General features: G+C 42.1%; 1 protein-coding gene across 2 annotated transcripts in view; it reads right to left on the bottom strand.

Moving 5' to 3' along the window:
* Positions 1-609: 609 nt before the first annotated feature.
* Positions 610-22,478, bottom strand: part of RFX7 (regulatory factor X7) — a 76,630-nt gene continuing 54,761 nt past the window's right edge. For both annotated transcript variants that reach the window (XM_039723266.1, XM_039723267.1), the window contains exons 3-9: positions 21,071-21,153; positions 20,170-20,292; positions 14,084-14,200; positions 12,217-12,301; positions 11,346-11,553; positions 8,818-9,113; positions 610-7,920 (exon numbers count right to left, since the gene is read on the bottom strand). In XM_039723266.1, the coding sequence (XP_039579200.1) occupies positions 4,609-7,920; positions 8,818-9,113; positions 11,346-11,553; positions 12,217-12,301; positions 14,084-14,200; positions 20,170-20,279 (4,128 nt within the window). In that variant the 5' untranslated portion in view covers positions 20,280-20,292; positions 21,071-21,153 and the 3' untranslated portion in view covers positions 610-4,608. The remainder of the gene's footprint in view (positions 7,921-8,817; positions 9,114-11,345; positions 11,554-12,216; positions 12,302-14,083; positions 14,201-20,169; positions 20,293-21,070; positions 21,154-22,478) is intronic.

Genomic DNA, 22,478 nt, shown 5'->3' with positions numbered 1-22,478 from the left:
AGAGCCTAAAGCATTTTGTGCAAACATCAAATCTTGTCACCTGCCAGCTCATCTCAGCACCTCTATAGTCTGGGATGCAGTCTAAGTCTGAACTCTTTGGCATGAAAACATGAATATCTATCCTCTCTCATTTTTCTGTAGCCAGTTCCTGCTCTGTGGCAAAGCCTTTCCATCCTGTTCACACAGACTGCACTAGGCACACTGATGGGTTTACATGCAATTTTACCATCCAAATACAGGACTCCACAGATGAAAGCACACATTTCCCCTTTGTGTCAGCAACTGAAGCCACACTAACACTATCTTGTTCAAGAGTGCCCTACAGATATGGGAAAGCAAAACCAGGCAAGCACCAATACAGTGGATGGCAACACCAGCAATGGGATGTTGTATGTCACAAGAGCAAGAGCTGGCACCCAGGCATGAAACCAGCACTTGGGCTAAGTCTGACCAAGGCACCCCAGCGAGGAAGATTCAGCTGCACACTCAGCTTTACTGGGCTCAGCAAGTGCAGCAAGCTTCAACTGGGCAGCTGTCATCACACAAAGTTCGGTATTTTAGGCCAGCCCTAAAGCACATTTTCCATATAAAGAAAAAACTCCAGAGATAATTTTAATACAAAATGTTTTTATTGTTTTTGAAAACATTTAAAAAACAATTTTTGAGCACTTTCAATAAAAAAAATAACTGAAATGCTACTGCAATATTCAACTACTGTAGTTTCAGCAGTACAACAGACAACAAAACACCGGGGAAGAGGGGAGAAACTGGATTTCCTGCACTAAATGAAAATGTGGAACAGGGATTTTTTTTTTCCTTATGGTGCAGTAAATAAAGCACAGTATAGTACAAGACTATTATATGATCCTCAGATGCACTGCACAAGAAACGCTTTCCTTCTTTTCAGTTCGGAAGTCAGTGCTTATTGCAATTATTTGCAAATTATTTACTTCATGAATTCTTATCATGATAAAATGATGCAAAAATGTTTTTCAACACCAGAACAATAAAAAATAATCCAAGAAAGGAACATATTCAACAATAACTAAGCTGAATTAGTTAACATAAAAAAGTAAATAACTTGTGAATAACTATGCTCACCTGGTTAACACTGAACCAGCTTCAATACAGCAAAAGAATAAAAAAAATAAAAGTGGTTACAGGAATATATCTAGTACTGTACAAGATTAAGTCATTAACACTCATGCACGTTTTGTGATCATGTATTAACATGGTGAAGCAAACTAAACTTAATTTTTCCTGCTGCAATATTCTCATGTAAGAGAATCAAAAATAGAAATATCTCATTGAGATCAATGCACATTGCTACATAAGACAATTTCACCTGTCACTTTTAATGACATTTTGCCTTTTAATAATGAAACACATTAAAAAGTTTTTTTTTTTCATTTTGCCTTTTTTTAAATCTGTGGGCCGTATTTGTTGCATTTATCCTAAGGAATGTGCCTGCCACAGGTTCAACAGAATTTTAGTGCAATATATGAACCCAGAAAGTTTGCTGGACTAACCAAGCAATCAAATTTAAAGTGTTTGCTGCAATACTGTACACAGGGTACAAATTCACTAGTTTGTATACTTTAGCAAAAACTGCTATCAAAATAATTTATTTCTTATGTTAGAAGGAAGCCAATAATGTAAACAAGGGGTCAGAACTGTCTCAAATTCAAAGTTTTGGAGTATCTGACAAAGACAGGCTTCCATTTGTTAGGATCACAGAATTTTCCTTTGGGTATTGCATACTTTGGTGTGCAGTAGTGCTCTGTCTCAATGTATCATAAAGAACTAACTAGCACTAAGTACAGGGACCTAACATTAATTATAACACCAACACACAAACATCTCTAAAATGATACATACCAATGTACAAAGCTGTGCCTGTGCCTTGGATTTTACTTGAAACAATTCTTAGCAAATTTAATACTTTTAAAATTAAACATATATTTGCTTTAAACCCACTGATTATAGAATATTTCTGCTAATTAAGTCACATGTTAGGCCCAATGTAATGCTTGCATTTAAAGAGAATTTTAAACGCACTTTTAAAAACCTTTGGTGATGGCTGCATAATTTAGAATGCATCAACTTTAAATCTACTTTTGCTTTTGTGAGAAATCTTCTTAAAAAAACGAGCAGTTAGGCTAAACCTTCCTTCCCCCAAGCACTCCTCAGTGTCAGTGTCTGTGAGCCGAGGTGAGGCCAGCCCACCATGCGACACGGGCTGCAGCAGCAGCCGGGCAGCTCCTCCCCAGCTGGCTCCCAGTCAGAGTCACACAAGAGCTGAGCTGAAGGCTCCCTCCCCCTCCTCCAAGCAGGTTTCACCTATTCACAGTAGGGCTGGCACTTCACACAGGGCCAGGAAACAGAAACAAAAAGGTGCTGAGTGTCTCTCAGACCCATCCTCCTACCAGGGTGAGAGGATGTTCACCACATCCTCTCAAAAGGCCATGGGCAAGTACAGGATTCCAGCCCTGCCTTCTGCAACTTTAGTCTACAAGAAAAATGGTTCAAGTCTTACTGACAGACCTGGCAGGACAAGCAAAGGTTACTGTGCAGCTTTTAGTCTCCTCCCCATCGCCTTGGAAGAGTCACTTGGTCTTAAAGCAGACCACATTATCACAACATCCTTGTGCTTCAAGGAGGGATCAGAACTCTCCAGGCTCACTCCTGATGAAGTGGCAAAACTTCTGATGCAAGCACAGTGAAATCAGGCCCCTGTAAGGTGCTATTACTTGGCACACCTGTTTGTCCTTGCAGAACAATCAATAAACTGGTGATGAATTGGGGCAAGGGCAAGAGAAGCCATGATATACCAGCACCTCCAGTGCCAATGCAGCAGCACAAGTTGAATCAGCACTGCCAAAAAAACTGACCAGTACTGGGATCTCGAGTCATTTACAAAAACTGAACAAACAGAAGACCACCAAGTCACTTAAAGAAAAACACTAATCACGTGAAAAATCTGAGCATTTTCCCCTTAGAGAAATCTAGGGGGGGTTTACTGAACCTTCCCCTTTGTAAATTTATGACCACTCATCAAAGAAATGCAAAAGAAGAAAATTTTTCCTGCTCTATATTCTGCTTTGTGTCAGGTCACAGGAAAAGTAATCCATTTTATACTACGCTTAAGGGATAGTATTGTAGCATACTCAATGCACCACTTCTTTTGTAGAAATCTGCCTCTGCAAGTCCTCTTTCTAGCATCAAGACCACAGCTGGGTAAATACCTCTCTTTTGAACATTAGAGATCCAGTTATGCCATGCTGATAAAATAAAAGGTCTTTTTGGTTTGAGTGAACCAGTGAGACAGGAGTCTTATTCTAATTTTCCAGAGGAGCAGCATTTTTTTCCTTTAAAAAAAACCAAAAAACAGATTCATGAACCCTGTCAAATCACTTTTGAAAACTGAATTCAGGCTTCTAAAACAGTAAGTACTTTTAAAAGAAGTTTTACCAAAAGAATGATCACATGTCTTACTGTGTATCTGTAAAGTGCCTGGCAGTATTATGGCTCTATGAAATATTTTTAGATTAACCACATTTTCTAATATTTTAATAGTCTTTTGTTTGAGAGAAAGAGGGTGAGCAAGAAAGACAGAAAGGCTCAACCTACTGAAATAGAGAAAAAATAACATCTTCCTGTGCCCTCCACTAGGTTAAGAAAGAGCAAACATTAAAAAAAAGGAACTTTTAGAAACAGTATTTTAATGAGCTCCAGCAGCTCTCTATTAAAAAAAAAGGGAAAATATCATGTTCCTTCTCTAGCACTGATACACAGTACCTATTCACTTTAAAATACAGGGGTTATGCCTAGATTAAATCTCAGTGCTCAAAATCTTTTTGCATTAATTTTACCTAATATAAAAACATTGACATGAGAACTAAAATATCAAGTATGTAATGAATATCAATGGATAAAATAACTACATAGATTTATTTATCTTAAATAAAAAAATTTAGTGCATCTTTTTCCTTGATCATTCCTGTTAGCTTTTCCCACCTCTGTGTTTTACTGGAGATGCCAATGGCACCAATGCTACAGAGATTTCCTGAAGTTCACCATCGAGCAGTGCTCCAGACAGCTACACAATGATCAGGCATCTGCATGTCCCCTGGTCCACTTGTACCCACTCCCACCACCTTACCTACCTGCAGGCACCCTGCATTTCAAACCTGGATGACAAAGGTCAGTAAAGATCACCTACTAAGAAGTAACAACCAATACAAAGTATGGAAAGCCTACTAACAAGCTTGAATTAAAACCCTCCCAAAGCATCAACCATAGCTGTCATCACTGGCTGCCATTAACTACTTCTTTATTTGCTAAAACAAGAAATGTTGAATGGGAAACACTCCAAAATTCAAATTTTAATACTGGCTCTTTGATAGCCCATCACCTTCAGAGATTTGTTTAAAATTGGTAAGACTGCCTTTTCCTTACTGAAGAATGAGCAACAGGTACAGCAAACTTTTTTTAAAAATGCCACAATACATAGCAAGTGTTTCTGCTGCGGGAGGCACTTCCATTAAGACAAATACAATACGTCTGTCTTTTAGATACAGTGTGCTACATACATATTATAAAACAAGATTAACCCAACATTTCAACAGCAGGATGATCCTTACTCTCCATCCACTCAAAACCTGATGCAGTCATTGAGTTAATGGATTCATTGCAGATTTGTTGAAACAAGGGGTCATTTTTTAATTCCTCCAGTGTAGCATCATCATCTTGTCCCTGCTGACGACCTGGATCAAACAGTAGATTTGTGTCTAAAGTGTTCAGATCGTTAATGCTGCCTGAGAGCTCGGAAGACAACCTGATGTCGCTGGGAAAGACAGATGCAACGTTATTGAGATCTGATGCCACCTGATTCACCAGCTGCTGGTTTGTTGGCAGACTGTCCTCCCCTAAAAGGTCTTTTACAGTGCTGCTAAAATCTAATTGCTGCTCTCCGATGTCTGATTGTGCTTGGTTATCTCCAGAAGAAAAACTGATCTGATCGGTGCTGCTATTTTTTGTGAGGTAATTTGGTGTTTGGAATTCATAAACTGAAGTGCTGGAATTGATCATACTTTGCGGGTTGGCACTAGGAAAAGCGGTGGATGTCTCCAAAATTTGAGTGAGATTCATCCTGGCTGTGTAATTGGAGGGCATGTTGTTCATTCCCAAACCTCTCACTGCATCATCACTATCAGAATCAAGTTTGTTTAACAACACACTGGTTATTTTTTTAGTGTTTGTTTGTTTCTGAAGAGACGGGAAGGCCGTCTGCATCATCACAGTCAACGGGACTGACTGGCTTCTCTGTGCTATGTTATTGGCACTGGTGTCTGCATGGATATTAGCAAATACATTGTGAACTTCAGGAGTCACTGGACTTCCAAAAGGTGTCAGATTAGAACGTGGTATATTTGACACAGGGTAAACAGTGCTTCCACTGAGATTACGCTGGCGATGGACAGCAGGGCTCACACTCCGGCATCTCAGACTGCTGTTGAGAGATGAACCAGTTCCTTTGCTGTCCAAAGGAGCAGGAACAGCAAAGCCCTCCTGCTTGGTAGTGCTACTGACAGGGGCTGCCTGGTGCTGCACGGGTGAAACAGGAGTCACGCGACCAAAGTGAGTGTCGTGGTGGCGCGGCTGAGACTGGTACGACTGGCCAGGAACTGCAAAAGCATGAGGTTTCCTGAAGCGATCTTCCACCAGCTCCTGGTAGCTTGTAAGGATGCCATGGTTTGCAACTGAGGAATTCCCAACCCCACTGTAGCCATTATTCATCCACTCGAGCTTGGTTTTGTCAGGATGGGTAGCCATAGGCCGCTGCATTGGCTTCACAGGGCTACTTGATATGATGCTGGCATCGTGGTAAGCCATACTAGAGCTGATGGGAGTAAATGCAAACGGGTTTCGGCATTCCACAGGACTTGGAGGGACACTGCTGCTGCAGTTGGAATGGGGTGTGCCAATGGGCGTGTGCCGGCTGCTTCCTAGGGCACTGTCTACAGGAGTCGTCTGAGCCAGCCTTGAACAAGGGCTCTCTCGAGACATGTTCTGAGATCCAGCAATCATTTCGGAGGTGGGTGTTGGAGTCGGGGTGGGAGTGGGAGTCGGGGTGGGAGTGGGGGTGGGAGTGTGAATTGGAGTGCTGTTGTTATGGATCGAATGGTAAAAGTGCGTGCTGCTTGGATGAGATGATACGGGAGCTCCTTGAGCTGCAGCCTGACTCTGAAGTGCCATTCCTAGACAACCACTATAAGGATGGGAATTATTCATGGACATTTGCTCTTCCATGAGCACCAGCTCCTCCACAATGCTGTCCTGGGTAAGGTCGTCATCAAATGAAAAGAAGTTTTCATTTGACTGAGGGACTGTATGCTCAAACTCTTTCAGCTCAGACTGCAGAGGTAACTGATTTGAAGACTGTGCTTGTATTTGATCCAGGGAGTCCTGGATCTGGCTCTGTAACTGCTGGCTGTACACATCCTGCTGTATACCCTCGCAGTGCACCGGCTCCCACGCGGACTCCTGTAAGTCGCTAGAGCCAGAGTGCCCAGCAATAGCCACAACACTGATATCTTGCTGCTGGTCACAATTCACAGATGCAAAGTCAGAGGTTTTGGTGATATGGTGCCACGTATTTGGGTTAAAGCTGCCATCAGATTTTGAATCATTTTCTATGATAAACAAGTTTCCCTCCAATTTTACTTTTATATCTGGAGATGATGCTGATGCAAGCTGCTGTTCTAAAGCAGGATCACAGGTATTTAAATTGGTGCTCAAAGAAAGGTCTGTTGCTAAGTTTGCGGCAGCTGTAGGAGGTACAGGTACTGTCACGGGTACCTTGATGGGAACTTGAGCAAGCGTTGCTGTATTGTCACTGTTAGCTAATGATCCAACCTTCACAGCCTTCTTAACGTTGTTAGCTTTTTGACCCTCCACAGCATTACCAGCTGCAAACTGCTCCACTAGTGGCTTCTTTACAGGTGGTAACTGGGAATCCTGAAGTGTGGAAGGCTGTCGCTTTCTTGGACTTTTAGTGCATGTTTTGTCTTTAATCATAGACTCACCAGTAGGAGGTGAATTGATGCTGGTGCTGGACAAGTTTTGACTGGCAACTGTGAGCTTAAGAGTGCTTTGATTATTGCCTGCTGAAGAAACTGGTGTGATTTCATCAGACTGTGTCTTATATTTGGTCCCCGCTTCTTCAGCTTCCTGATCACAGCCCTTACCTGGTTTTAGCTCCATGACATCATCCGTTGAAACCTTCAAGGCTGCAACCTCAAAATCAATTAGCTGTGCAGGAGGCAGGTCAGGGGTTGCCTTTATGGATTTAGACACGTCAGAACTCTCTTGGCCCTGTGCAGAGTTCTCATCCAGCAATGCTTCTGGTTCTGTTTTGATCTTGACTGCAGGTGTAGCTGCAGCAGTGCTAGGCTTGGATCCTGGAGACTGAAGTGAGACAACAGACCCATTTTTGATCTGTGGACCAGTCCTCCCTTCTTCCACTGCTCCTGCACTAGTGCTAACTGAAGGCGTCTGTTTGACGGGCACACTACTGCTGCTCGGGGCAAGAGATATTGCTGTCATTTTTACCACGTTTAAGGAATTCACATGTGGAGCTGGCACAACAGTCTTGATTGGGCTACTGGTAAATAGCACCGTGGTGGGAGAGCGGATGGTGAGAGCACTGGTGTTTGCTGGCTTGGGTAAAATCTGCGGGTAGCGATGCCGGGCAGAGCGGTCACCAACGGGGCTAGCGGGAACGTTCTGGGGAGTCTTTGGTGGCTGCTTGACTGATTGCATGTGCTGAGTGACCACCTGAACATTGAGTGGCAGGACCTTGCTATCAGACGATCCCATAGGACTTGGAGAAGTCACCAACTGCCTGGTTCTTGGCACCTGTAAAGAGAGAAAATGAAAAGGTGTGGTAACAAAGCGAGAGGTCCCCAAGGCCACACATGACCTCAGCCCCAAGCATTTTAAAGGTGAAAGACAACATAGCTCAATACACCAAAGCCAGTGAATCAGTCTAAAACACAATAAGCTCTTCTACTTGTCCAAGACAATTTCTATTTCTCTGTCTAAGGATTGGTAGACAGACACATGCCTTCTATTTTTAAGGCATGAGGCACTGGGGTATACACTAGTCTGCTCTTCGGCTAATGAAAGGGTCATTCTCTTACAATCCTTCACCACCTGGGACAAAAAGACTGACACACAAAGGCTAAAGAGGAGAGGATGTGTTCAAAATACTGCTCATTATTAAGGTTTCAAAAGTGAGTTAAACACAAACTCACTATCCAGCAGAAAAACTGGCTTACCTATCAAAATGAACAGCACAGTGAACATCTTAACACCAAATAACCTTTCTGTACTCCCTAGCCCAATTTCATAAGGCTGAAAGACAAAAATATTCTGTGCTACAGACATTAATTCAAAATAAAATTGTACCTGTCACTAAATGCACTGGGCCAACAAAAAGCAATTTAGATTCCATATTAGGGCCTCAGTGACCCACACATCCGGTGTCAGCTCTCTCATCTGGTTAAACTTCATGTCAAGGCTCACTTTAATGACTTCAAAGATGAACTTGGCCTATGCTACATGATCAGAATTCTGCTGCCTCTGTATCAACCCTGTAACTAATGTGCTATAGCACAACCCAGACAGAAAAGCACCGAGGCACCCAAGCCTTTAATGGAAACTGTTCTAATCCACTGACACCACTGCTCAGTTCCTGGCAATGTACAACCATTCATAGGGTGGAATCTCTAGAGAATTGCTGCAGAGCATTACCGGTATGGGGCTGGGGACAGCAGCCACAACAATGCCAATAGGTGGAGGGGACAGAATGGCAGGACTTCCATTAGATATACTGGTCACACCGTTGGTTGCAGCGCCTTCTGTTTTCTTTACTGGAGACTCTCCTGGCAAAGGAGATTGCAGTTTCTGTTCCTGCTGCTTCTTCTGGATCTTACGCTGCAGCTGCTGCTTAGCATCAACAGGAGATGGCAGAGTTTTCACTTGTGGTTGAAAAGAATTACTTTCAGCAGTAGGTATAAAAGCTGAGGGCTGGGGGATCCCTTTTATTCCTGAAAACAAAAGAAAGATAATGAATTACAACCAAACATATCCTGTCTGCTGTGGTGCTACTTCTACATCTAAAAGAGAATATCTGGCAGGCATCTCCAAAACAATTCTGCGAACACCTCCTCCATGAGTTGCTCCCATCCACTTCATGTTTAAATCTATTCAGCTTCAGTTTATTCTCATATTTGTGGCAAAATCTCTGTCTTTTAGACAAGCTGGGCATTAGTTGCTAAAATACTCTGTATGGGCCTCTTGTTTCTAATAACGTGAAATGGCAACTTGTGTGTCAGCACAATCTCAGCCCCGTGCACTTCACTGGACTGGCAGCAGAGGGCGGTGGGCACGTTTCAGATGAGCCTTTAAAATCCAGCACCTGCTGTGGTTTTGCTACCTGTTCTAAGGCAGCTTTAAATGAAAAATGTTTCCAGAAAGCTGTGGGTCTGTGTAGCAGAGGAACAGCTTTGAGTAGATGACATTATCTAATGGCCAAGGCATTAAATATAGTGCATCTAATATCAGAATGGATCAAAACCTCTGTGTGATCAGGGCTAATGGGGGAAAACAGCAAAAGGATAAGTGTTCATGAAAAAAAGAAGAAAAAGTTCAAAAAACAATGGAAATTAGATTGGAAGAACATTTTTTTCTGGAGAAATTACTTTTCTGATTACAAAGCAGGCAAGTGCCGCTTTCATGGAGAAAACAGACTTTGTGTGTTCTGTGCAGCTACTACTAATTTCCCTTATAAAATCACATCACATTTATGATCTTCTGTTTATTAACAGTCAAGAGGATTAGCATGCTCTTTAGAGACCAAATAACCTTGCTGAACTACCCCTTTAGAAATGCTTTAATATTGTTTCATTTACACTTTGAGGTTACAGAGTTTTAAGATTACCCCTAATTACAAATTAATCAACACCATTTTACTACATTACTAGTTTTACTGACACTAATTTTACAATACTAAACCCAAGTATTTGATGGCCAGCACAAGCTTAGGAACTGTGATCTGGAAGCAGCACTCAGCATATACCACGAGAGGTTGAACATCACAACATGCCTCCACTTCCACAATTTCTTCTTCCCAGAGCAGTGAAATGCCCAAATATACTGCAATTACTGGCACACACTTCTCATATATGGGCAAGTAATACTGACAAGAAAAAAAACCCTCAAATTTTTCTTTGAGGGTAAAAGTTGTTTTTTTCTCAGTTAATGCACAGAGACACTGTAGTTCCCTGCAAGAAGAATGGAATTATTTTTGTCATGCTAGGAAGAACCTCTTTTAAATGATCATCCAAGCCATAAAGGCATGCGCTAGAAGTATCTGCCCTTTTCCTTGAAGGAAACCATCTTCCTTGAAGGAAGTGAGAAGGGGAAACTACAAGAGTTGAAGAGCTGTCCATACACTGAGTGTCCCTTCTAGCAGCATGGCAAGCAGAACCAATGCAGCCAAGGGGTTAGGTCACAATGGAGCACACAAGCAGCAAAACCCACCACTGCCACCTGTCAGGTCCAAGCTGGAATAAAGGAAAGAGAGCTGGAAGGAAAAAGAACATGATCCAGAAGGGGATCACTTGAACACCACTTTCCATTTAAAACTGTCTCAAGAGGTTGGCCTTGATCTGAAGACAAGCCTATTTAGCTTGATAGGCCTAGTCAGAACTCAGAGGCATGTTGTTCACCTGCATTTTCCCTCTCATCTTCATTTTTGTAATTTACTTTATCCACCAAAACACACTAAATGATTAAGTGACTGATTTTGAGCATGCAAAAGGAAACAAACCACACCAAAAAATCTGCTCTTGACAGAAAATTGTTTCCAAACTAGGGCAAGTTAGCATATAGAAACACAGCTACACCAGCACTCTATCTACAAACCAGCACTGCAGCAGCACCAAACTCCTGTTCTAGCCAAATATGTAAGTTCAGCATGATTACTCACACACCCTGAAGCTCACACACCCTAAAGTGCTTTAAAAGACCAGGATCCATATCAGAGGAATGGGAGGGTCACCATCTAAACACTGAGACCGGTGCTTGATTTTCAGATCTTTACCCAGACTACCAGCAAGAACAGTAATTTTCAGCAATGTGACTAAAATCACATAAATGAATGCTGAATGCTCAGAGTCAGTGTTAGTTTGCCCTGAAGAGAAGTGCTTTCTCAAACCAAGCTGTTACTGCTCCCCGCAGGAAGATCCCCATTTCAACATTCAGCATTATCCCATTACCTGCTGGTGCCCCTGCCATTACTGTTAAAGCTGCCATTGACTTGGTACCAATATAGTGACTTTTGACAAGGAAACGAGCCAGTTCCAAGACTGTATCAAAAGGCTGGCTCAGCACTTTCTGGGCCCATTCACACACAAGCCGGCAGGCTGCAGAGACGACTTCCTCATCGGCACTTTGCAGCTGCCCCGATGGCTCTGCTCCATCCAACTAAACCAAACAAACACAGGAGGAAAGGTTACTTTCATTAATAAGGGTCATTAAGGCATGAAAACAAAAATAGAAAGCAAATCATTATCTGAATCACACCAGAAGATGGAGTAGTGTGTTCACAGTTTTACATGAAATTATGAGAATGAGATCATCAGTATCTTTCAAAATTAAATGTCTTAATGATAATCTGTGGGTTCTTCCCAAAGGCATTATATGGAATTGACATTTCTGGAAGAAAATCACAGACAGAATCCCAATATTTGGAGCACCAACAATTGATTTCCCCTGTATCCAGCGTCTTGTCAACTTAGTAGTCACTATTACCCAGGAACTGCTTCTTTCACTGGGGTATCTCTTCCTAAGCACTGACTTAAAAAATACAGTAAAAGCAAAACAGACTCAGAGTTTAAAATATGTATACAGCCAACAGGAACACTGTGGACATCCACTTCACTTCCTAAATTAGTTTAAGAGTATTGCAATTCATTGTGAACTTTACAGAAAAAAACATTAAACAAAGATTCAGAATATAAGAATCATAAAGAAAAATCTTAAAAGCTGCACAGATCTTCACTTTGTTTTGAAAATTCCCAACAGAAAAACAGCATAATAAATGCTAGCTTGCAGAAATATATATAAATAAGCAAACATATATCATACCCCATCTCCAGTTTTATGAAAGTCAAGGTTGGGCAGTGTTGGCATATGCACAAAAGCCTTCTTCCTCAGTCCACTGTAGCAATATGTGAACAACAATTAAGGTCTATATTGTCTGCTTGTTAGCTGAGGGATAGGAGAGAAGAGCAGTAATTCCTCTGATAACCCTCATAAGCTTCAAAAGCAAACTCAACACAGAACTAAGAACTCCTGTCATTAGCATGATCTCGCAGCCAGTCAGAATCAAAGGTCTGTCAATGGCTGCATTCTTGGCCAGGTCATTGGGTTTTTCAATCCATGCAGAGATACTGGGTATGATTAATTTCATTTAATGACTTAGAACAAGCACTAAACCATTCCAGGCAGCTTCAATTAGCTACTCAACATTAAAATCATTAACATAAATTTTTATTAAACTCTCTTCTAAAACAAGATGGAAAATTAACAAAAAAAAAAAAGTTAATCACTTTTAAAAAATGCATTCTTAAACTTAGGTTCTACTTTGTTTCCTTCTCCTGAAAGACTTCCTCAAACTGAAGATTCCCAGGACAAGATAAAGAGCCCGATGAGTGCATTTCTTCCTAAGATTTCACACTATTTTTGAAGCACTCTCTCCTCATTCATGATAATTTTTCTGTAAAAATATAAAGACACAGACTTTTTCTTACACCGATCTCATCAAATCGGTACACAAAAATATGCTCCCTTTATTATTTGTACTCATTTGTTTATAGTTCTAAAAATCAAATCAGCCTCTTTTTTTTTGTCTCCACTGCATCAGCCTGGGAGCTCAGACACAGTGTCTTTTCTCCATGATAAACAAATCCTCTCCAGGATCACTAATTTTTCACATTCTGTAAACATGTCTGTATTCTTTCCTAGGCCATGTAGTTTGCAATTGCTTGCATTAACCTGGCTGGAGTATAGTTACAGTACAAGAAATCTAAGGAGCCTGGGAATTACGGAAGGTGTGAGACAAGGTCACATTTTGATCATTCTGAATTAGAAACATTGGAAATAGAGCTTAAAGAGATCCCCTGGGTCAAGCTACAATTACAACGTATAAGTTCTTCCTTAACACTTCTAGAGCTCTATCCATACATGAGCACTAAGTTTCAGATTTCACTGCTAGATAATCCAACACTGTATTTTACGAAACAGTTTAACTGACACATAACTTCTCCATTTACTACAGCATGGAAGGTTTTTTCCCTCAGTGGAAGACAAGCAATTCTGGGCTGCCTGCTAGCATTTAATTCTCTAAGTGCATGCTTCAAGTGAGACCTGGCAAAGGCCAGTACCACAGCACATCCCTATCATTACTGTTACTTCTTTTGAGTGGCTTTTAATTAGGGCCTGTGAACCTCAATGCCTTTTCATGCTCTCCCTCCCCCGCTTACTGCAGGAGCTTTGCCTTCCCAGCACGTCAGGATGCAGTGAGAGCCAGCCCTGGGGAATGCAGCAGGTAGGACATTACTTCACCATAGCATCTAAGGGCTCTCATGGGAAGGTAAAATTCTCAGCTCAGAAAAGAAAAAATTCTGACTGACAAAAAAACTGGTCTGAAAATCACTAACAGTTTTGGTTCCTTTATTCCAATATCTCTCTTTGCACTAAATTACAAAACTTTTTTGATGCCTTGCTGTTGTGACAACTAAGTGTCAGAACCTAAATTTAAATACTTGTTTCCAAAGTTATATCTTGCAACCTAACACTACTGCAACTAATAATTTTTAAAGAACATTGGAAAAGCATCGGCATTTTTTATTCAACATTACTTCTACATTTAGCTGATAGTTAAGCCACAACGACAGATGTTCTCCAGGCAAGAGCAGAACAAGCTACTGAGAAGCGTTCTAGCAAAGGATATTTTGATTTGCCTCTTGTGCCTAGACGACGGGCCTTCATATTTGGAAAGACATTTTTCATGATCTTTCCAAAATCAGCAGCACTTAATGGGTGGTAGCCAAGATTGTCACAATAGCTCCTGCAACAAAGAGAAAGAAAGCGTGAATGGAATCGTAGTTAATACCAGAGGCCAGCCTGCATGCTAGACTCCAAAGGCTTTCAAAAGAAAACACTTATCCTCGTCCATATTTAGAACCACATTTAACATTAATGAAGCTATCCACAACGAATTGAATGCATTAAAAATGTATAAACAGAGCTATTAATATCATAGTTTTTGCCTTGTTCTCTACAGAGTTCAAAGACAAGTCATGTGGAGACATAACAAGCAGTGGCACTATCTAGAGCACAGTTGAGATTTACTCCATGTCTCAGTTTGAAGCATATGTTTCGATTCACATTATTTCAGGACACAATAAAGCAGAGACCCTGCTCTAGCCAGAAGCACAGCTTGAGTGTGCTAAGTCCTGCAGGAATATTTGAAAAGCAGTAGGTAAGAAATGTGTTAGTGTCCAGAGAAAGATTTTGCATATATAACCTCTATTTCATAGACTTCAACAGAACTAAACTTAAAAGATGCCTTCCCAGGGAACCAGCTTTAGAGGTGTAACATAAGCACATATTGAGGACCCAGTCCTCCTGCCACTGAGGCTCTATTGAACTGTGAGAGCTGCTTGATTACAGACAACCCTATTTAACAGTCCTAAAGTCAACAACCCTATTCCAGTCCTAGAGTAACAGAGATTTGCTGCTGCAGATGAAGATCATCATGCAGCTCAGTATACAACCTGATGATATAGGGGAATAAAGAAACAAAACGTAATTATTTTGTCATCTTTACTTGTTCTAGTAAAATGGGCACTGTTACCTGTCTTCAGTTCTCAAAAACAGCAAAAGGAATTCTGTTCTGGCATATGAGACACTTAAAAAAATACATTCTTGAGGCAGAGAACAAGAATTGTTGATTTTGCTGCAAAAGGTGAATATTCTGGAAAATCAGAAACACAAAGCAAAAGGAGAAAAAAAACAGGACCTGCTCTGGAAGTGTGTAAGGCTGCACAAAGACAGCAACTCCTGCACTGTTGCACAGACACTGATGTGCTGTGGCCTAAAATGTACCAGTACAAAACCTTCCCAGTGAGACTCCCAACAGCCACAGCATGAACACGAGATAGCAGCGACCTCCTTTCCTGTGAGAAGTCCTCTCAGCAATACACAAAACCAACCTGCCTCTGAAAAGGTGACTGTGCATGATCAGTGTGGTTATCAGCAAGAGCACAGAGAAACAATGACTGCACACCCCACAGCAGCCTCCACTCTAATCAGGTACACACACACACAGCCCCAGAAACTCAGGCAGCTGCAAAGAAAAAGCAGCAGTGTGGAACAGATGCTTCACCCAGAGCATCACCCAGTAACAATCTGCATCCAAGCAGGCCAATCAAAATGTCTGCTCTTCCAGATGTAGCTCTGTAGAAGGCTGTATGTATTTCTTGAGATATTTCCACTACCTTTACTTTCTCAGTAAAAATATTGGTTACTACAGAGCAAGTATCTGCTGCTTTTACCCTGGCTGTATGTTGGAAAGCACCACCACAGATTTAATGATTTTGATGAAGACAAACAGCAACATTTATGCTCTTTGGTGCTGACACTCCCCTGCAGAGCCTCCCTACCACATCCACACCAGGAGACATTGGTACACAGGTACATTGCACAACTGGTACACAGTCAGGCATCAGTCTAATTTCTATGTGGAACATCAAGAAGCTTTATATCCAATTTATACACCAACACATTTCATTTCAATGTATGTCACTCACAGAAGCTGGTTTCTAGATATGTCCCTTTGAAATTACTACAAAGGAATTCTTTGCTGCCTCACTGTACCCTCATAGGAATCAGACATTGCTCCATGTTTAGTAAATAGATCTCTGTGTGCTTTTTGTCCCTTGCATCTTGCCAGACCTCCATGGATTCAAACTTTAGTCTGAAAATTCCTGAATGGAGGGTCTTTGTTGCTTACTGATGCTGATTACAAGACTTTAAATCTCAAATACCATTCAAAGGAGGACTCTCTGAATTTCTCTGCCATAGACAGCAGAAACTCAACAATGTCAGCAAAATAAAGTAAAAAACCCCAAAAAAAACAAGCTAGCAAAACACCAGGATTAGGGGCCTACTATTAACTTCAAAGTTAAAATTATTTCCCCCTTAAGAGAAACTAAATAAAGGCAATAAAATTATCCATTCCTCAAGTCTAACACATCTGCTGTAAGACGATCACTCGCTAGCAGCAAAACCATACAATCTAAATGGTCCCCTCGTATCCCCAGTGGAAGCTCCTGCAAGCCTGTAAATTCTGAGCTATCAGTATTATCATGGAATTTCAGGCTCCAGACAGATCATCCTGCATGGCCCCTCCTCCTCCTGGCTTGGAGGAGAAGCCTCCATGTCCATCTGTGGTCTCTCATTGACTTGACAGGACATACCAGGAGTCTCTCCCCTGAAGCTCTTCTCTCTGCTGCTTGCACTCTTGGCACATTGCTGAGCCCAGGAGCTGTTTTGCTCTTTGAAGGGAGGGTGGGAAACAGACGGGGGGAGGGAAGGTCTGAGCAGAGACAGGAATGACAACGGACACGCGGTTGCTTTGTTCCTTTGTACAAAGCTCCCCTACATGATAAGCAGAAAAGGCTTTTTTTTCTGGGGGGGGTAAGATCTTTGAATTGAATGTACTCCAGACATAAAATACACTGCCAGTGCACCTGAATTAAAACACACACAAAAAAATTAACCAAAAAGCTGATGAAGAGAGGCTGTGCAGCCCAGCTCACACAGCTTCCTGGGCAGAAAAAACCAGCACGAATAGCACATGATAAAGAACCTACAGAATGAAACAAAATAGAGTTCTGGGTTTGTCCAACCCCAAAACAACCGGTCTCCCAAAATCGGTTAGAGTCAAGAACCTCAGAAAGACATAGGCTCTCATTAGGCTGACAAATAATGCTGGCACATAAATGAGTCCTTATAATCAGGTAGGATGGAAACCAGATGTCTGAAAACCACTAGAGAAATGAAATTGCAGGTCAGACTCCCAGGAGCAGCAGCAGAGGTGAGAAACAACTGCTCTAAGTGGAGTTTGATTGGCTTTCAAAGGAATTACATAGGTAGTTGCTTATGACATGGGACTAGACTTTGCAACACAATAGGTCCCATCCTATTTCTATCAGGGAATTTTATATAAAAACCCTGGGTAAGCACTACCCAACAAGATTAGTATGTACCTTGTGTCCCTTATGTGTTCAACAGACATGGCATACCTATACCTACTGCCCTCTTCTGTGTTAACTTCTGAATATTCTTCTAACTTGTTGGTTAATATTCTTAACACTTAGTGCATATAATCTATGCATCAGGTGGCACCAAGTGGCCTAGCAGCCAGTAAAGCAAGGATTAATGATTTACAGACTAAAGGAAAGAGATACAGGAAGACTCAAAGACCTCCTAATCCATATTAAGCGTATCAAGTGAATCTTCAGGACACCAAACTTAAATATGAATGACTTCTGTCCCTTGCATCACGGCAGTAGAAGATGAGAGAACTCAAGTGTTTACTGAAGGCTCAACAAATCATTTTGTGGGCAAGTAAGGATTTTGCCTGCATAACTACTGCAGGACTGCATTTAGATGAGAAATCCTAATTCTCTAAACTCAGCTAAATCTACACATGGCTGTGTGCAGAAGGATGTTTTCTAATAGGGACAAGACATTGAAAGGATCTAATGGGAAGCAGCATCCACTCACTACAGACTAGATAACGTGCTGGTCACCACCCCTTGAGCTCCCACACTTTCCAGCCTGTATTCCCACATAACTCCCAGAGGAAGATGGCAGAAGAACTTTGAGCACCCAACAGAAACCCAGCCTCTTACAACTCCATGTATTCTGTCAGTACAAGGAGCATCACAGCACCAACAAGAGGTGAACCAGCTCCCATCTACCTCCTTTCTAAAATTCACCTGCAAGCTCTCAGCCTTCCCAAGTGCTACTGCCTTATATTGTGATGCATTTTTAATTTATTTAATCCTTTTCAAAAGAAAGATGAATCCACTCACTTTTATCCAGTTAGAAACATGAATTCACACTTAAATTGAAGGGTAACAATACAGAAAGAAGAGCCACTGTATTGAATAAGCCCAGTGAGAAGGGGCTACTGAAATGTGGACGAGCTGAAAACACTATCAGCACTTGCCAATGGTGAACTTGTGTGGATTGCAAGCTTCTGCCTTTTCCTCTTCATAGAAAAAAAATGGAAGGTGATGCAGAAGGCTGGTAGTTTTGCAAGATTTATTTTGACCAAAATTTATGGCAGTAATGAAGATGCTGGTATGATGCAGCAGTCTTCTGAAGCCTTGTACTTTTGATTTATACATGCAAAGTGCATAAGCTTGCTTATGTGAGCTCATGTAAAATCCATCTCTGCACACAGAAGAAAGCAATGGTAACTGGTTAATATAACAGAACTGAGCTTTGTGAGGTCTTAGCACCCTTAGGTAAAGAAAAAGGACATATCTAAACTAACTCACATATTTATATGCCTGTTCCCCACGTCCCACTCCAAGACTACTTCTCTTTTTGTGTGTAAGAATAGCTCATGAAAATATTCAAAGAAACTGAATGTTTTAAAAACAGAACAGAAGCTTTCAAAGGAGAACAGATTCCAAACATTTGATATTTTCCTGAATATTTGCTTACCACCCTTATTTTGTTAGGGGGAAAAAAATACAATACACAAATACTTGATGCAGCTACATACAAAGCCATCCAAATTTCACACTCCACAATCTGTAGATGATGATATTTCCGGGCATCTGCAGCTTGGCACAGCATGGAAGCCAAGCAGATTTGTTGCTGAAGCAGGCCATAAATTATTAAATAAGAAATATATTTAAGAATAAGGCTCCCATCTCTCTCGTGCACAGCAGCTGCCGCTGTTGCTGTGTCTGCGCGGGCGCTGCTGCACGGGGATTGGCCGCGCCGCCGTGCCGGTGCCATTGGCTGCACTGCCAGGCTGCGTCAGCGCCGCGGCCCTGCAGGAGCTCACAAATAGGTGTGTGCATGTTTAGCAACCCCAGGCAAGCCAGTGCCATCATGCTTCAGCTCAATCACAGTAAAACACTTCAGCAGAGAGAGTTAATTAAAAGGAGGTATTTGCGGAAAGCAGCCCTGCAATAACAATTACTATTGGGGTGAATCCTGTAGGCACTTAGGAGGTGAAGGGATTCGGCTCTCTGCAAATTACAGTAATCGTTCAGATTATGGAAATATTCATACTAGATCATAAATCTGTTATTCATCTTCAGGCAACTGGGCTGAGGATGATTATTTCTTTCCCCCTCCCCCATGGGGTATGTTCTGTAAATGAATTCAAATCCAACTTTCATCAGACAGCTCTTTCTCCCTTGCTTCTAATCGCTTTCTCATTACACGGTAGCTTTGAGACTTGACAACACAGACTCACAGTGGCCTTGGTTACTGGTTTCATACATATTCAGATATATTGTGCCTCTGTAGAAATCAGGTTTGCTGCAGGAAGGTCCAATATTTATGCATTATTCTGGAAAGAAAGGTGCGATGGGCAAGATCATATGTGCAAAACAGCTGCATCTATGGGGAACAATTCAATCCCTTACCCTTGTTGAGGCAGTCATATAGGTATGTAAACAAGCAGACCAACACATATTGTAACTGATGCTTTTTACCCGTGCCACTGCACAAAACAAACCCAATATTCATTCATTCACCTACTGATACTTGTTAAGAAATACCTGTACCTTTCCTTCAGTAACTGTACATGTAATGCACAATTTAAACATCACAGTCTTATCCCCAGAGGCAGCAGCAATGAATACAGTTTGCCACAGAGCAGCTACTGCATTCTCGGGCACAGCAGCGTGGTCCATCACGTGTCCACACACACCAGTGGGGCACCTGCAGAGTCAGTGTCACAGGGCACTGCACTGGCTAAAGCAGCAGCATGGCACTCACTTGTACTCATCATACACCTCCTGCTTGGGAAGGGACGTCTCGGGGTGCTCCTCCAGGGTGTTGCGTATCCAGGAGAAGGCGTGCATCTGCTGGGCACGGCTGGACGACATGGAGAGCTGATCGCTGCGGAGAGAACCAGCACGCTGTGAGGACACGGCTCTGTGGGACACTTCAGAACTGCCTGCCTGTACAGGTGGAGGGACACCACAGACAAAGAGGGCCTGCACTCATGGATCTACCTATTCCTTGAGCAGCAGTTTCTCCCTCTTTCATCCACAGTTTAACAGACTCCATACTCCAGTTCTTGACTGATACACAGCTGTGAGTACACAGTCACTCTTAAATTTATTATTCCTTACTGGCCATCTCTAAACTTTTGCCCACTGAGTTTGCCAGCTGTCCTTTGGGAACACCCAGTTTTCCCCGGAGATACTCAGTGTGCTTCCTGTAGGCATCTGCCTGCCTATAACCATCCTGCTGGGAAGGGGTTTATTCTGCGACACTCTGATCTGCAGGCTGGTTTTCTAGAACTTCCTTTAGTCAAATGAGTGTTACCAGAAATACCATCAGTTTTTTCTTTCACCCACCATCACATTGGTGTTGCTATTTTATGACTTCATACATAAACAGTGTAGGAACAATTACACAGACTGTGAAACACTTTCTGTGATGACTCTTTCATTTTAGGATATTTATAATCACAAGCTTTTCATGCAACAGAAGATTCTAAAGTTAAAAAAAACCCCAACATCTGATCCTCAGGAAAGAAAGAGTACTTAATGTTTAATAAAGGTTGCTTCTGCTACCAACATCATGTGAATGATTCCTCTGCAGTTAAATGCCACAGGAAGTAAAGCAAGTCATCAGTACTAACTGCTCACCTTTACACTCACACACATACCTTTTGTCTCCATTGTTGGGACCCGAAGGCAGCTGAAGGTAGAGGTAGAGTTTCTCTAGGTCTGTAAACTTCTCAACTTCTTGCTAAATAAGGTGTTTTGATTTGGAAAAAAAAAAGTGGAGAGGGGTAGGAGAGGAAAAAGCAAGTAAGAATAGTTGAGCTTGACAGCTAAAAACTGTTATCTGACAGTGTATTCCTAAATAATATAATTTAACAGAATATATTTATTTATGTGCAAGAACATGACTGTGAGCACTATGGGACTAGAAATGTGATTTCCTATTTTATTTGCACATCATCACCCACCAGAAAGCACTTGTTACAATTACAAAATTCACCTGTAATAAAAGCAGCATCTGGAAAAATGTTAACAATGGATTGCTTCTGTAACCAGACATGTAACATGAAAACTTGGTCTTGTCAGACAGAGCACACAAGAAGCACCTCTGAGAAAGCAGAATCACAACCAGCTACGCTGTAACAGCATAGAATGCCAGATGTGACCCTGCAATCCACTATATTTACTAATAGTTAAGTGTCATAGACTTTCATGAAGCCATTTTAAAATCTATCTATGTAGATATGGGGTTTTTTGTTTCCGTTGGAAATCACTTATTGAAACTGTTACTGCACACAAGCCCTTCAGCTAACATCCAGTTATGCCAGACTCCTCCTCCAGAGGATACCAGCTGAGGACCAGACACGAAGGGGAGTTTTACCTGTTGTATGCAGCCAATGATTGCTACACAGAGGCCAGCTTTTGGTCATCAGAAACCAGTACATGGACTTAGCAATAGAAGGAAAATCAGCTGTGATAACATGCTCAGGGCCTGCTCAGCAGCAATGCAAGGAAAGCCATGCAGCAGGAGGCACAGGGAGTTTCCTTCAGGAAAGTGCTACAGAAGCACTGCCTGTGCTGGTGCCCCATCAGTACAGAGCTGGAGACTCACACGATCCTTTCTGAAGTCAGAATACAGCTTCTGGATTACTGCTAATTCTCCTTGTCTTTACTGGTGTCTTACTGCCAGTAACATCTTCCAGAAGGAAGAGAAAAGAGGAGGGACCAACAGGCAGTGAGACCTGGCTCACTCCAGCAGTGAGCAGAATGGGGAGTGGGGAAACCAAAAACCTCAACTTCAAACTGGGGCTCCCTACCAGACCATATCCAGACCAACCTTGCTGCCACAAAACTGACAGGAGCACACAAAGAGGAGGTTCCACTTCCCCCTCCCTGCCCCCAGACCCTGCACAAGGACTGTGGGACACGGTGTGCAGGGAAGGGTGCAGGGAGAGCACGGGGTCTGCATGATCCCAGGCAGCAAACCCCACCCCAGAAATGCTGCACACAACGGGGCCACCAGCGATGGGACAGCCTGCCCAGAGCCAAGAGAAACACCTCCAGCAGCAC

The sequence above is a fragment of the Passer montanus genome, unplaced genomic scaffold (assembly GCF_014805655.1).
Source record: "Passer montanus isolate IOZ18808 unplaced genomic scaffold, ASM1480565v1 scaffold5, whole genome shotgun sequence".
NCBI classification, from domain to species: Eukaryota; Metazoa; Chordata; class Aves; order Passeriformes; family Passeridae; genus Passer; species Passer montanus.
Note: the sequence above shows the minus strand (reverse complement) of the source record. Positions and strands in the feature narration are given on the sequence as shown.